The sequence below is a fragment of the Polyergus mexicanus genome, unplaced genomic scaffold, assembly GCF_030449975.1.
Source record: "Polyergus mexicanus isolate NDT 795.1 unplaced genomic scaffold, iyPolMexi1.0 SCAF_27, whole genome shotgun sequence".
Taxonomy (NCBI): Eukaryota; Metazoa; Arthropoda; class Insecta; order Hymenoptera; family Formicidae; genus Polyergus; species Polyergus mexicanus.
In genome coordinates this window covers 2,599,262-2,615,013 of record NW_027223347.1, presented here as the reverse complement: position 1 = coordinate 2,615,013, position 15,752 = coordinate 2,599,262, and the positions used below count along the sequence as shown (strand labels likewise).

At 29.8% G+C, this 15,752-nt stretch overlaps 3 protein-coding genes across 3 annotated transcripts; 1 reads left to right on the top strand and 2 right to left on the bottom strand.

Annotated features, from left to right (window-relative positions):
• Positions 1-2,841: 2,841 nt before the first annotated feature.
• On the bottom strand, positions 2,842-10,308 carry Put (activin A receptor type 2 punt). The gene is made up of 10 exons (XM_070314468.1): positions 10,099-10,308; positions 9,657-9,997; positions 8,256-8,446; positions 7,446-7,623; positions 7,195-7,331; positions 6,729-7,108; positions 6,442-6,628; positions 6,241-6,378; positions 5,671-5,802; positions 2,842-5,188 (listed from the first exon to the last, which is right to left on the bottom strand). The coding sequence occupies exons 2-10, from the start codon at positions 9,703-9,705 to the stop codon at positions 5,003-5,005; spliced, it is 1,578 nt and encodes a 525-aa protein (XP_070170569.1). The 5' UTR covers positions 9,706-9,997; positions 10,099-10,308; the 3' UTR covers positions 2,842-5,002.
• Positions 10,309-10,646: 338 nt separating this feature from the next.
• On the bottom strand, positions 10,647-12,698 carry Slu7 (Pre-mRNA-splicing factor Slu7). Its single transcript, XM_070314508.1, has one exon. It carries the CDS (start codon positions 12,602-12,604, stop codon positions 10,868-10,870), a length of 1,737 nt encoding a protein of 578 aa, XP_070170609.1. The 5' UTR covers positions 12,605-12,698; the 3' UTR covers positions 10,647-10,867.
• Positions 12,699-13,107: 409 nt separating this feature from the next.
• LOC138943539 (uncharacterized) lies at positions 13,108-15,723 on the top strand. Its single transcript, XM_070314433.1, has 2 exons — positions 13,108-13,491; positions 13,837-15,723. Exons 1-2 carry the CDS (start codon positions 13,423-13,425, stop codon positions 15,148-15,150), a joined length of 1,383 nt encoding a protein of 460 aa, XP_070170534.1. The 5' UTR covers positions 13,108-13,422; the 3' UTR covers positions 15,151-15,723.
• The last annotated feature ends 29 nt before the right edge of the window (positions 15,724-15,752 follow it).

Here is a 15,752-nt window from a genome sequence, read left to right as displayed (position 1 = left end):
GAGATTATTCAAATTATTATTCGATTTTACGAGATTAACATATGCGCTATTTCTTTATATTTCCTTCCATATGATTAATAAAATTATTCATTTTATTTGTTGCTTTTAAGTCTCTTGTACTATATAAATACCGTACTAGATAAAAATCTGTTCCCCTGTCTTCATATCAACTTTTTTTCGTCATTTGGAATGTTTTACATATCATTACGAAGATGAGGATGTGAATCATTAGTCAATCAATATATTAGTTTTATATTATCGATATCAAAATTATGTAAGAAGATCACGTATGTGTCCAAAAATGTTATTTAGATTTATAAAGAAAATTTCATGTATCTATCATGTAATTATATTGCTTTTATATGAAAATATTACACGAAGTTGTGCCAAATATATTTTTTAAAAAATGTAAAACTTGTTGAAAGGAAAAACATAATATACTGATTAAATTGATAGCTCAAACCATCACATGTTTGATCAATATTGTCAAAATATTATCGTATTCACCGATATAATTCTTTAGTAATAAATATAAGCATGCGTATTATTTTACGGTAAAAATCTGTTCTCTGAATTAATATAGCATTGGCGAGCATTGATGAATATTCGTAAGATGATAAGAAGATTCGGGAAATCGTCGAAAATTTATTCGTCGAGGACTGTCACGCCATTCGTTTCGATTCTATTATCGTTGCGAACTGGAACAAGGTGGAAGATTTGCCACAATTTACATTTTGCATATAGTTTCAAATGAATACGTGTAAAGCACACATACAAATGAATTTTTACCAAGATTATATACTTATATATTTTAGCAATATATAAATGTATTTTTTTATATAAGAGCAGAAAAAGCAAAATTGATATTTTCGTGTTTTAGTAGGTTTATATTGAAATTGTTGCTTTGGGTTTTGGAATGAAAAAAAATAAAAAAACACACTTATTTCATTGCTTCTTCGATAGATTGCAACATGCATGCTGCCGATAAATGTGAATAATTTACATTCTACGTTATCTTAATTATATCGCATTAATACAATTACATATGCATTAATTATTTCTATTGGTAAACAAAAATGTTGCAAAGTTTATATTGATATTAAATATAATGTTAAGCTAAACGCGCTCTTAAAAAAATCAAATATACATTATTTAATAGAGTAAGTAAGGTATACCTATATTAGAGCCACATAAAAACTTTATGATTAGTATACGCCACTCCGTAAAGTAAATATTACATTTAATGTAGCATTTGATAAAATTTAAATTAATTACGATATTTCTCTGGTGCAAAAAATCCTAATTAATTTCAATTTGTTAATTCAATTGTATCTACCAGGTACTTTGTAATAAACAGGACTCAGGCAATCATCATTGCTTATGCCTGAAAGATAAGACATCATTGTCCATATATTTAAAGCACCACTTTCTGCACATTTATATCCAATCAATGTGCTGTTATATTAAAAGTAAACAATGCCTAGAGCACTCTATTGGGTTTTATCGCTCAGCAGTCATTTTAACAGTCTCGGGCATAAGCAATAGTAACATTCAAGTCCAGCTATAATAAGATTATATTATTCACTTTATAATGATATATGATGTGGCTTTACAAGAGAAATGCTTCATCACTGAATTCTATTTGGCATACTTTGTGATCGACATAATTACTGCATGGTTCTCTAATAATCAATGAGGAATGTCAGTGGCACATATTACGTATGCATATGTATATATACTTTGTGCGCGTTTAACGTATCGGTGATATACAACTATTTTTCGAATCTTTAAAAATACAATCAAGAATTTATCGGTTTTAAAAGAGTTGATGAAAAAATGTGTTGATGAAAAAAATAAACATTTCCTAACATTCTTCTTCCGAACCGTCTTATCTATGGAATATCACAGCGTACTTTTATTCGATTTCGTTATTATAAAGTTGCTTATGATATACTAAGCCAATGAAAAATGTATTCGTACTCTCTCTCTCTCTCTCTCTCTCACACACACACACACACACATACACATACACACACATATATATACACATAGAAAGTATAAAACTGATCTCAAATATAATATCGATAATTTACATTTTTTTATCGAAGAAAGAGTACAGTATATACTCCCAAACGAGTATAATATGTCAAAGCTTTTCCTACTGCTCTTTTCTCTATCTCGAATATCATATATATATTTAATATCCAACTACGTTCATCATATTGTTCAAATGCGAAAAAAAGCTTTGCATTTAAATCATTTTTTTATTACAATGTTCCAACAATTTCAAATAATTTATCCAATTAAAGTAGCAAAATCAGATTCGATCTACAAGCCTGCTTTTTTTAATAATATTAAAGATATAAAATAAAATGAAAAAAAAAAAAAGATAGCAAACCAATTGATGCAATAAAGTTTTTTAATATCACCCTTGTGTTGTGAATGTCTATTTTTGCAAGAATCTCGGTTACAGATTATAATTTTGATATCAACAATTGTCTTGTTCTTAGCTAATAAAAATTTTGAGGAAAGAAAAGATCTTTATCTCATAATATAATAAAATTATAATAACCAGAAAGAAAAATTTTTTTATATCCCAAATGATTATAAAACATTAAAGCATATTTCCTTACGTTTTTGCTTACAATAAAACCTCACAATCTCTTTCGCTGATTTTTACAATCGGAAACTTTGATTTTTTTCCAACATAAGAAATCTATATCTCATTCCATAATTGAAAAAACAGTAATTTTAATTAACTGGTTTATTCTCGATGTATTTTCAAAGATTTTACTTCTTAAATTTTAAGAAAATCAGTGGAAAGAATCGTATTTTAAATATTTTATAATTCCTTCTTTTTTACTCTAAATAACTTTGAAATTTATTTATTATCGATATATATATATATAATAAAATTTTCATAGAATTTTAATTAATTTTAGATTAAATCCACATTTTGGTTACTCTTTGATTTTCTACTGTTTATTATTTCTCTGGCTCTATTTTTCTATTGTTTTACATTTGCATGATCACATGATTCTGCATAAAGTGAGAAGTTAACTGGAAAAGTAGTAAACAATAGAGAAAATCTAGATTACTTAATGGACAAACATTCGCTTGATAAGCGAAAGATTTGGGTTCGATTTAATTATTCCCGAGTTAATCGTTCCGCAGGTAAAAGATATCTAAAGGAATATATTGAAAAGAAACATTAAAATCTACAACTATAATGAGATAAACAAAAGAGGAAAAACTGAAGACTTTCTCTGTAATAAGAAATTATAGTATTCTATATATCTTAATAAGGATAGAAATCCAAAAACAAGAACAATAGAGAATCAAAGAGTAATTAATACAAGAAAAACTCGATTGCAATTCCAATTGTATGTATTATTCGCTGTGAAAACAAATTTTGCTTTCTAATTATAAAAATTCATATGATACAGTCGTCTACCCATATAGCAATAAAAATCTGCGTGATAAAGATATTAAAATCATCTTGTTAAAAACATATCGCAATATTTTCTTACGAATATATTACTAGTTTATTATAATAAATATATCTCTGAAGTATATTCTGATCTACGAGATGTTCAGAAGGTATCTTAATATATTTTAAGAGGATATCTAAAAATAAGAAATGTGTAAAAATAATAAAGAAAAAGTCCGTGCAACATCCCGAGAATATTTTAGACATATAGTAAAAAATATATATATATACATCATTATACAATATACATAATACGGCAGTGATTACATTAGCATATTTTAAAAATATACTCTAGATATCTTATGCTTTCTTTCTCTCTCTCTCTTTCTAAAAAATATTATGATTTTTCAAGATATGTCAATGCGAAACCACGCAGATTTTTTTCTTTTACTGTGTGGGTAGCCAGCGAATCATAGGTCGCTGCTGAATTTTTATTTTAAAAATGCGAGTAAACAGATATATACAATATATCAATATATAAATCTTCATAAAATATTCTAAAAATGTGATCTACAAATTAATGATTAAATGGAAGTAAAAAATAATATTTTATATATTCTTATAATGTCGTTTAGAAGTTGTTGCAAGAATCGAGGAGAGATCTAAATATATGTTCATGTTTTTCTCATTTACGTTTTTCAAAGAGAGAGAAATTCATATATACAAAATATAATCGTGATATAATATAGTAAATAGATAATTGTGATTTCATATTTAACTTTTGTTTACCTTGCAATTATTTGTAATACCTTGTTAATATCGTGTCTTGTAGTATCTTTTAATCTAAAAAAAATTTTTTTAATATTTAACATTAATGAACCTATTGCCACTGCAGCAAAAAGGCACTAAAAAATATAAAATATAGCATGGTTCATATATTTTTATTAAGATAATTATAAAGTCCTAAATAATGACCATTGACGTAAGATCAGAGGAAAGATTAATAGCACAGTTCAATAAAAAAAAAATATGAAGAAAAAAAACATAAGATTGAAAAGATATATGCTTGTCTTTTTTTACTATTATTTAACATTCCTCATTGATATGAACAATGGGTAAAAAAAGAATATTTGCACACTCCATATTTCTTGGATAATGTAATACAAAATAGAGAAATGATACTTTATTAGATATATTTATTATATTAGATTAAAAACTTTAGAAGCAATAGAAAATTAAGGTAGATTCATCAAAAATAGTTTACAAGATATAATTTATCTTGGCACATTAAGACAAGAAATATGAAATAGCTTGTAAAATATTCTACAAATGTCTATAAATGTTAATAAAACAATACAAACAGAATATTTTTAACAATATTTAATAATATATATTTTCTGCATCAGTATAAAAGAGCATTTTTTAATAATATTTCTAATTTTGTTTCTAATGTTAGTCCGAGAAAACGAAGTGTGCAAATATTCCTTTCATTCACTGTATAACAAAATTATGATACAAAACATGGTGGTTGTGTCATTGAATTAAAACTATAATAATGTATAGACGCGCTAACTACATGCTAGACTCCTTGGTAGTAATAATCTCGTTGGTATTATCAACTCGAATCAAAGTAGATGAATTTAATACAAGAGTCCTACTGAGAGTAGCAACTCGTTCTACTACGCACGAAGCGGAAAGGCGTGCTTCGGCATCGTGATCCCAACATTCTTCCATTGTATCACAAATTGATAAAAGTCCCTGAAATAATATAATACACATATCAGTTATAGCTATGTATGTACTTCTTTTTTCAACTCCATATCTTTTTTCTTTTTTAAATAAAATTATCCTCAAAGAACAAGCTTTTCATCACTTGCAACTTTTACAGATATAAATATTTTTTTTTAAATGCGAGCTTTTATTAAATATCTGAAAAGTCTATATTTGAAAATATTTTGCAAACTTTTCTTGATACAACTTAATCTTTCCCATATATGCTACTATATAACCCCCTCCCCCTATTATAAAATTCTTGTATCTTTATCTGCTTCAAAAAGAGGTTTTGTTGTATAGAATGGCTTCTAATGTGCATAATACATATATGTATTAATGTAGAATTTCTATTGCTATTTGTTAATATTAAGTAATAAAATGAATTAAAAAATAGATACACTATAAATAAATATATAATATTTTTTCAAATAGATATGTTTGTCTTTTCTTTATACATTTTTACTTACTGGATGTTTACGCCAAGTTTCTAAAATGAGCGGTCTTTCTTTTTTATGAACAACGCTTTCTTGCATATCTTCTAGAGTAGGATGAAGGCCGACTTCGTCCTCAAATGGTAGTCGATATTCTCCTATTGGTCCCTAATATATTGGAATAAAAACAATTAGCGACTTTTGAAATGCAATTGATAACTTATTTTGCAATTTATATAATAATTTATATAATAATTTATATAATAATTTTGTGAAATAAACATATACATTTATATATAAAATGATATATACAACATAATTCATGTACTAAAGATTTTCAATCATTTTATTATCACTTTAATATTGCGTTTTTATTAAATAATAACAATAAATTTCAAAACAGTATATCGTGTTTTGTATTTAATTATCTCTATGAAATCTCTTATAATAGATAGTTTGGATATAATAAATTCGCAGAACTTGAATGGATTCAATTTTTTAAATCAATGATAAAGTATGAATTAAATAAATACCAATAACCGAATGTTGAAAAAATCCTTATAATACACATTGCATAATATACATATAATACCCACAGATACATACATCTTGTACGGTACATCTTGAAGCTAATTCCCATAGCACTAACCCACAAGCATACATATCGATCCGTAAAAATGAATCTCTAGTAAAATTTATTGCCCCTTCTAAAACCTCTGGTGCCATGTATCTTCGTGTCCCAACCTGTGAAAAACAAAAAATTGTTATTTTCATATTATAAAAGAAATGCCGATATATGTGCATTACCTGTCCATGCGTATCGCCACAAGGTTTTCCTGGGTGAAAAATAAGCGCCAAGCCGAAATCCGCTATACAGGCACTCATGTCAGCCTTTAGCAAAACATTTTTTGACTTAAAATCCCTATGAGCTACAGCTGGTTTATAACCATCCGCTTTATTAGCCGGGATTTCTTCGTGTAAATGCATTAAACCTCTAATAATAATAAAAAGTATTTTTATTAGGCCTTGAATAAAAAATTGTAGTTTAAATACAAAAATATCGTTACATACATAAAAGCTATTATAACTATTACCTTGCCATAGATTCTGCAATTCTACACATCTCAGGCCATGTTACAACATTTGCTTTTAGGTAATCGCACAATGAACCTTTCTCATGATATGCTGTGATTAACCAAAACTCAGCTTGTAAATTGTCTCCACGCTTTTCGACACCTATAAAATGTAGTATGTCTTCGTGATCCATATGTGCAAGCTTAAAAATCTCTTGTTCAGTCTGCCAGGATTGTTTGTCTTGAATGGGAAAAACTTTAACTGCCACAATCTCATTTTTCAATTGGGCTTTCCAAACTGCTCCAAAACGACCTCGAGCTTTAATCTCAAGAAGTTGTATCGGACGTAAACCTAAATTAGGTGACGGTTGTGGTAATGGAAGTGGTTCCAATGTTGGTACCTAAAAAAAATTTATATAAATCTCATTGAAAATGAAAATATGCAATTTACTACTAGTAGTTTTATAACAATCTCAAGATAGACAACCTCGTTAAAATATGTCAATCTTCGACGACGACAGAACCACCACAAAGAAAGTGAACCAAACGTAAGAAGCATAGGGATTAATATCAACAATGTAAGTGTAATTGCTTGCTTCTCTGTATTAGATATAGGATCAGATTCTAAAAAATTAATTATTATTAAGTAGTATTATAAAAGTATTGCGAGACAAATTTATTAATTACCTTCAAACAAAGGTAATTTAGCATTGGATAACAAATGATTAAATAAAATACCATTAATAACAGATGGTTGTGTAGGTTTAGAAGATGTAGTCGGATGTGGATTCCAAGAAAAGTTTTGGTTACACATATCACCATCGCAACAACAAAAATATAAATCTTTTTTTCTTTCTGGATTATCCTCTATGCATTGCGACTTATCATAACAATCGTTGCTATCCAAAAAGCAACCCTGAAAATTTGGTACATGTATAAATTTCATAAATAATATAATTCAACGATAAGGAAACCAAAATACATAACTATTAATTTCATAAAAACAATAAAGAAAGGCAATACGACTCTCTTTTTTTTTCTAAAACAAAGACAACAATACTACAACTTTTTAGTTAATTTCGAATATATATATGTTCTATAAATGTAGTATCTCTCGTTATGGATGGTTTATCTTTCAAAGATTTACCTCATCAAAATGTTTTAACATTATTATAATTACATGGACATTATTTTGTTTTGCCAAGCAAAATGAAACAACGTATTGAATAACAACTGAATAATACAATTTAAAGAGCACCATTCACAAAAAATTCACAAAATCTCACAGTTTCTATTCAAATATAGTATTTCTCGACTAAAACTGCATTTTAATTATTTAAGTTGAAATTAATGTTTAATATTGCAAGATATAACTTGAAAAGAAGTACAAAATTGTTGTCAGTGCATGTAATATATAGATATTTTATCCTTTTTGTGGTAAAATCTTTTAAACCTGAAGATCTGCCATATCCTAGACACTCTCTTATACAAAGTATATATAAACTATTGACATAAACTATATATAATAAGTTATTAATTAAAACTAACCTTCAACTTAATTACTGTTTTTTTAGTAACATTGTCGACTGACCACAGCACATAACAATGATTACGCTTGTCTGGATCGTGCACAACACATTCTTCTCTCTCTGAGCAGTTTTGATAGGATTCTGCACACAATGTTTCATTATAAAATTCACAATAGGCTGAACCTTTAATATCTTTCCCAAATATAGTTCCTAGAATAATCAATTAAAATTTTATAATTTTTGTTTCACACAAAATATGGTAAATTACATTATTGTTAAATGTTTTCTCCTGATATATTTAGATATAAAACAAATAAAATAAAATTATAACCAATTCTCTTTTATAGATTTGTTTCAACAAGACAATTGGATTTAACATTTTAAATTTTTAACAATTGTTGTAACCATTTAATTATTTTTTATACTAATGTATTGTAATAAAATGTTTTGACACTAACTATTAATTTAACAATTAATTCACAATTTTTAGCAATTGTTAATTTAACAATTTCCAACAACGTGTAAATGTATATGTGTGTACCAACAATTCTTAATTTCTGTATTAAATATCTTCATAATTAAAATTTTCGTACACATATATACATATATATAACCAAGACTTATATTACATTTATTTTAATCAATAAAATTATTCATTGAAAAAATGTTGAAGAATAAGATTCTTATATATTCATTTATTATATTACATTAAAGTTTTAACTTTAATTTGTAATAAGAAAAATAATTGTCTCTTAACATTTTTTCATTTGCGATTTGATATAATTGAAGGTACATTACAGCGATATAAAGATATATTATAGTGATATCTTATAGATAGATATGTCATTAATATGTAATGCAAAACAAACGTATTTCCCTTAAGCAAGAATTTTTGATATATTTATAAAAGTTTTTCCTATGAAAGAGATATCACCATAGAATTAATAAATTATAAATTGTTAAAAATAGAAAAATTCAACAAATGGATCTATATTCAAAGTAATTTACAATTTTAATAAATTATTAAAATTACTTGAGAGAAAGACATATAATAAATATAATACAACATTGTTTTTCAATTAGTTCCTTATATATAGTCTCTTTATTCAAAATATAATTTTACAATTTATTAAAACATTTAAACCAGAATTTTAAAAAATTAAGAAAGCAAATAATTATCCACTAAATTTTCATAAATAGTAAAGAGTAAATTAATTGCAAATTGATCAAAAAATCCATAGTCAATAAATAACAGAATTATATATATATATAAAGTTTACAATTGAAAAAATGCATTACATTTGTGTATTAACTGTTGAAAAGTATAATACTAAAGTGCTATTTAAGCTTTTATAACTTACTTTTGTTATGCATGTTGTACGCAAATTTTTTATACATATAGATTGTATATATATATTACCTAATAATCCCAAGAAGAAGAGAGGCAGTATCGTCGCATATACGAACATCGTGAGCGAATCGTAAAAGCATACCAGTAATTTTGAGTCTATTAGCTATTAAGCAAATTGTAGTAATTTATCCACCGACACATCTCTCTTCCTTTTTCTCTCTTTCTCTCCCCGTCTCCTCTTCAGCTTTCTCTCTTCCACTTTTATACAGAAATACGCGCAGCATAGATCCCGGTCATTTTCATAGTTAAATCATTGTGATTCTCGTAACCTCCGAGTGAGAAACATGCTTTTTTTTTTTCGGCGCGTTATCCAACAGCGCTAGCGACAAAATTAACTCACACGCGACTTCCTAGTTAAATTAGAGAGGTGTATTTGTATAAATTTTCAGTATCGTTAAGAGAAATAGTTTATGGCATGAAACGTGCACGTAAATGATGCGTAGACACTTACAAATTGTGAGCACTTATCATCGACACGAGAATATAATATTACGGCGATGCATAATATTGTAATAACGAAGCCTGATGAATAGAAGACATTTGATGTCTAAAGTCACGGTCTCTGCCTCTACATAAATATGGCTGTCTAGCGATTTTTCCTTGGTCATCGACTAAATAATATTCGGGTCCGCCAAACTTCCATATGATTTCAGATGATCAGCGTTTGCGACGCCCTCTGAAGCTTGGCATCCGACGAGATGTATCAATATGGTGTGTCGTAACAATTTAATTTGAATTATTCATTTTTCTCGACCACTACAACCACTACCATTAATCATCGATGAGATAATATTAAAGATGGCTAGTGTTTTGTATAAATAGAAGATTGAGCGCGAGTAGCTTGAGAAGATAAAACTTAAAATCAAAAGAATATATTTTTTACTTGGCAAAATTTAAATCGAATGTGTGTGTAATCGAGATTCAAATATATATATATATATATACAGGCTTTTATTTATTTATATACAAGAAAAGAGACGAAAAAGTAATATATATATATGTATATACTAGTAATTTAACTTTTTCTAAATTAAAATAAATCTCTGCTGAACTTGTCATATTTAATTAATATTAATTAAACCGCTAAATTATATATTAATATTTTACATAGGACATCCTATTCTGATCAAAAACGATAAATAATGTTGTACACTGCACATATTTATAAATATGTGTATAACATTAATTTGATTTTTAATCGTAAGGATAATCTTGTAATATTATTTTGAAAGAAAATTGGCCATTGGATCTTCGTCACGTTTGCGTTTCATTTGATATGCTTCTATCTCCTCGGCAGTCAGTTCTTTTGTCTCGTACATGCTATTGTACGGACGTTTCCTCTCGTTCATTTTCAACATCTTGTCCGCCTTCCTCGTATTTTCCTCTTCCTTCCTCAATGCTTCTTTCAGTTTGTCCTCGTCCTGTTTCTTATTCTTGCGGTTTTCTTTACGTTTCTGTTTCTTCAATTTCCGTTTAGCCGCCTTACTTTGTTTCTCCGTTTTATTTTTTCCCGTATCCTCATCTTCGGACGAAGATTCGCTGCTCGAGGAATGATTGTCGTCTATTACTGTGTCGTCTAGTTTATAATCGGTCTCTTCTATTTCATTTCTCACAGATGGTATTTTATTCAGCGTCGAGCTATCGTTTGTTGCCTCTACTGCTCTCTTTCCAGACTCCCCGGTGCAATAGGAATTTTTAATAAAGGAATAACAACATTTGTAGCCCCATTTTCCATCCTGCCAATAGGAACCCCAGACTGATGTATGATTGTTTGGATAAATGTCTTCTTCGTACTTGGATCGTATCACCTGTCTATCCTGCCCTTTAATTATCTTACCATATCTCGAATATTCAACATAATGTTCGGTCTGTGCCAATAATAAAGGCTTTGGTAGCGTTTTGAGATGCTGCTCACCTCCATAACGCTCGATTATACTATCGCGCGCCTTGTCCTTCAACTCGTCGCGTTTCTTGTCGTATTCCTGTTTTAATAATTCCAGTTTCGTTGGCTCGGCTAATAAATGTACATCGACTCCCTTCTCATGCGCGTCCCAAGCAAATAATTGTGCATTTGCATGTTGCTGCGTATCTCCGGAGAAGCGTACAAAATTCTCGCCTTTATAATCCACCTCACGTTCTGTACCGGCGTAGGGATTATCTCGCATGGATCTAGTCTTTGGATCATAGTACGCAGAGTTCGGATCTAGATTGCGCAGATATTTAGCAGTGTCCTCTCGAATTCGCAGATTTCTTACGGTAATACGCTGTTTAGAGTCTACCTTTGTACCAGGCATATCCACCTCATCCACATATTTATCTTCATCCTTATCCGAGTCTTGCTCATCGTTCTCCTCCTCTGCATCGAGTTTGTCAGCACGCATCTGCCTCTTGGCCTCCTCTATCTTCTGGTACTCCTCCACTATCGCTCTATGTTCGGAGGGATCGTAACCAGCCCATCTGTCTCTCTTACCGTCGTAATCCATAGAGAGCTCAGGTTGTGTAAATTCATCCGCTGCTATCTTTGAATTTGTATATTTCGCTCCAACCTTGCGTGGTCTCTCCATACAATCCTTTCTCTTGTGGGTCATCGCACCGCAATTCTCGCAAGCGCCCTTACGATACTTGGTTGCCACCCGTGCACCATCCACTCCACGATTGTACCAATCATCTATGGAATTGTACTGCTTCTGTTTCTCGGGCTGCGGTCTCTGATGCTTCAGGGTGGGACCCTCAGCGCCGAAGTACCATGGCGTGGCGCTAATGTATTGCGGAATATGCGGATTAATGTCTTTACCCTCCTCGTCGACGGCGGCGGGTGCAGTGCCAGCCTTCCTCGCCTCTTCCAGCTCTTTCGCCTTCCGCCAATCCTCCCTGCTCTTTTTTCGAGGTTCATCTTCAAACGAGCTTTTATTCTTCAAAATGCTCGACACAGTTACGTTCGCCGATGAATTGGCCATGACCGATAAATCTTGTGGCAACTGACTGGATCTTTATTAGGCTCATTTATTTACGTTCTTGTCTATAGAGGTTATGTTCCGATTCTTATAAGCGAAGAAATCTTGCTTTGTCCCGATTGGTCAAATTGGAAAAGATAAACATGTCACGCAATTGGCTATTAACTAGAGAATTTTAGAATGTTAAAAATTCTCTATTTAATTGCACAATATTGGGCTCGTTCAGGAAGTCGATTGTGTATCTTTGAAACAAAGTAAAAATCTAGTAAATCTGTTCACTTTTGTAACAGATTTACTAGATTTCGACGAATGAAATCGTAGATACTCTAGTGAATTTCCTTACTTTTGTAATTTTCACATCGCTTTCAGAACGATTAATGACGTCATTGTATCGTCTCTGCCAATAAAAGGCTTGAATTCATAGTAAAATATAGTGATTAATTGAACCGGGTTGGGTTAACCGTATGAATTAAATAATTCGTGTAATTATCTTCGATGCAGTCAAACTGTCAAACAGCCGGCAATGTCCGGCCCATTTGATGGATACAAAAATTTATCTAGGACTGACAGTCTTTAACAGTCTTTAATAGTATCTCGTCGGTGTTGTGTGCTTATGAGTATTGTTCTATCTTTGTTTAACTTTTAATAAATACAAAGATAGAACGACGCTCGTGTGCACACGACTGATATTTCCGAACGCAGTCCTCGTCAGTGGTTCGGTGTAACGAATGTTACTAATGTTTTTCTGCTAATAAAGTATTCACTGTGTCAGCCAATTTAAGAAGAAGAAGAAGAAGAAGATAAAGTATTCACAAAGTGCAATGAAAGAAGAATTGGATATTGAAATGCCGGTAATATCACCTCTTGTGAAGAAAAATAAACGAGGCCAGGTAAATAATGATGAATAAAAACGATTAATCTGTTTGTTGTATACTGTTGTAGGCTGTAGTTTTAAAATTTAAAATATCTTTTTTAGTATGAGTTCACTGCGAGAAAATATGTTGAAATTTAATAAATTATTTGAATAGTTACAAATGAGTTATATGAATTATATTGACCTGACATCTTAACCGATATTTGCTTTTATAAAGTAAAATTTATATGTATCAAAAATATTTACTCGTCAAATATTTATTCATGACTATCCAAACAAATTTTTATTAAATTTCAACATATTTTTCTCGCATTGTTGAAATTTCACTTTTATAACATATATTTTTCATTTGTACTTTCAGCTGATTGGCAGGAGTCAGAAACTCATAATTATTAATTTACACAAAAAATTGAAGGAAGACAATCCTAAAATTTTAAATAAAGATGCTATTACTCATTTGGCAGAACAGACGGGTATTGGTATTTCCAGCATAAAAAAAACATTGTTGGAATATAAGAACACAGGTGTGGTTACATCTCCAAATAAAAAGAAACATCGCCTATCTTTTAAAGAGAAAGTCGATGAATTTGACAGGAACGCTATTCGGAAAAAAGTGCACGAATTTTATATCAATAAAGAATTACCAACATTCATCAAAATTCTGCAAGCTGTAAATGCTGACGAAGATCTTCCAAATTTTAAACGATCGACCTTTCACTTACTATTAAAGGAACTAAATTTTACGTATACCACCCGACCTCGCTATAGCATCCTGACAGAGAAAGAAGATTTAATTATTTGGAGGAGAAATTACCTGAGGAATATAAAGAGATACCGAGAAGAGGGTCGACAAATTTATTACCTGGACGAGACTTGGGTTAACGCCGATGATGTCATGAATACAGTTTGGATAGATGAAACAATTAAATCCGAGAAGAATGCATTTTTCCTGACTACGGGGCCAACTAATCCAAGCGAAAAAGGCAAACGACTAATTGTTGTGCATATTGGCAGTGCTGCTGGTTTCGTTCCTGGCGGGCTTCTATGTTTCGAAGCAAAGAAACATACGGGGGATTATCACGACGAAATGAACAGCGAGACATTTCACGAATGGTTTAAAAGTATTTTACCAATGCTAGACGACAATGCTGTTATTGTCATGGATAATGCTCCGTATCATACTGAGAAACTGGAAGAACTGCCGAATATTTCTTGGAAAAAGGTCGAAATAATAAAATGGTTAGAAGATAAAGGAAAAGAAGTATCAGAGACTATGGTAAAGGCCGAACTCTTGCAAATTGTTGCATTACAAAAAAATAGGTTTGATAAATATGTAATAGATGAAATGGCAAAACAGGACAATAAAACGATTCTCAGATTACCTCCGAATCATTGCGAACTTAATCCGATTGAAATGGTATGGTCAATGGTTAAGACATATGTTAGGAATAATAACAACACTTTTAAAATTCAAGATGTCAAACTATTACTTGAACAAGGTATTACTCAAGTGACAGCTGAACATTGGAGTAATTTTATTAAGCACGTTAGAGATGAAGAGAAAAAAATGTGGGAAATCGACCATATAGTTGATAGCATGATTGACGGGATACCTCCATCAACAATTAATGTCACAGGCGAAACAGATTCTGAAATCTCTGATAGCGATTATTAATTCTGTATATAATATCATTACGTTTGCATTTCATGATGACTTCTATGTAATATATTATTATAATTTTATATTATATATATATATATCTTCGTATATTATTATTATTTATTTTATATTCATATTATTACTTATTTCGTATTTCATATTTTGCTGAGTCACCTCAGAAAAAATAGATCTTGTTTCGCCTGTACAGGTTCGTCAAAATAAATATATATTTGATATCAACCTCGCTCTACTGCGTATTCAGTTTTCTTTTATATGCACCCCCAAAATTTAAAATCCTTCACAATATGAACGATCCCTAATAAAAATATGTTACTATTATGAATTTAATTATCTTGTAAATTAGAAACATTCAGCTGTGTAATTTAAATATATTACGACGGTTTCGATTTTATATCTCATTGAAAAGGAAATTATTTCAGCCGTTCATTTTTTAAGCTGAGGTAAATAGACCCGGGAATACAGTCCGAATAAAAAATTGCTGTATTTACGTATATGGTACCCGGACAGCACATATATGTACAAAATACTTATAATAATTATTTGAATATTTTATAAATATTTATCAAAATCTTTTATAAATATTTTTATGATCTTAG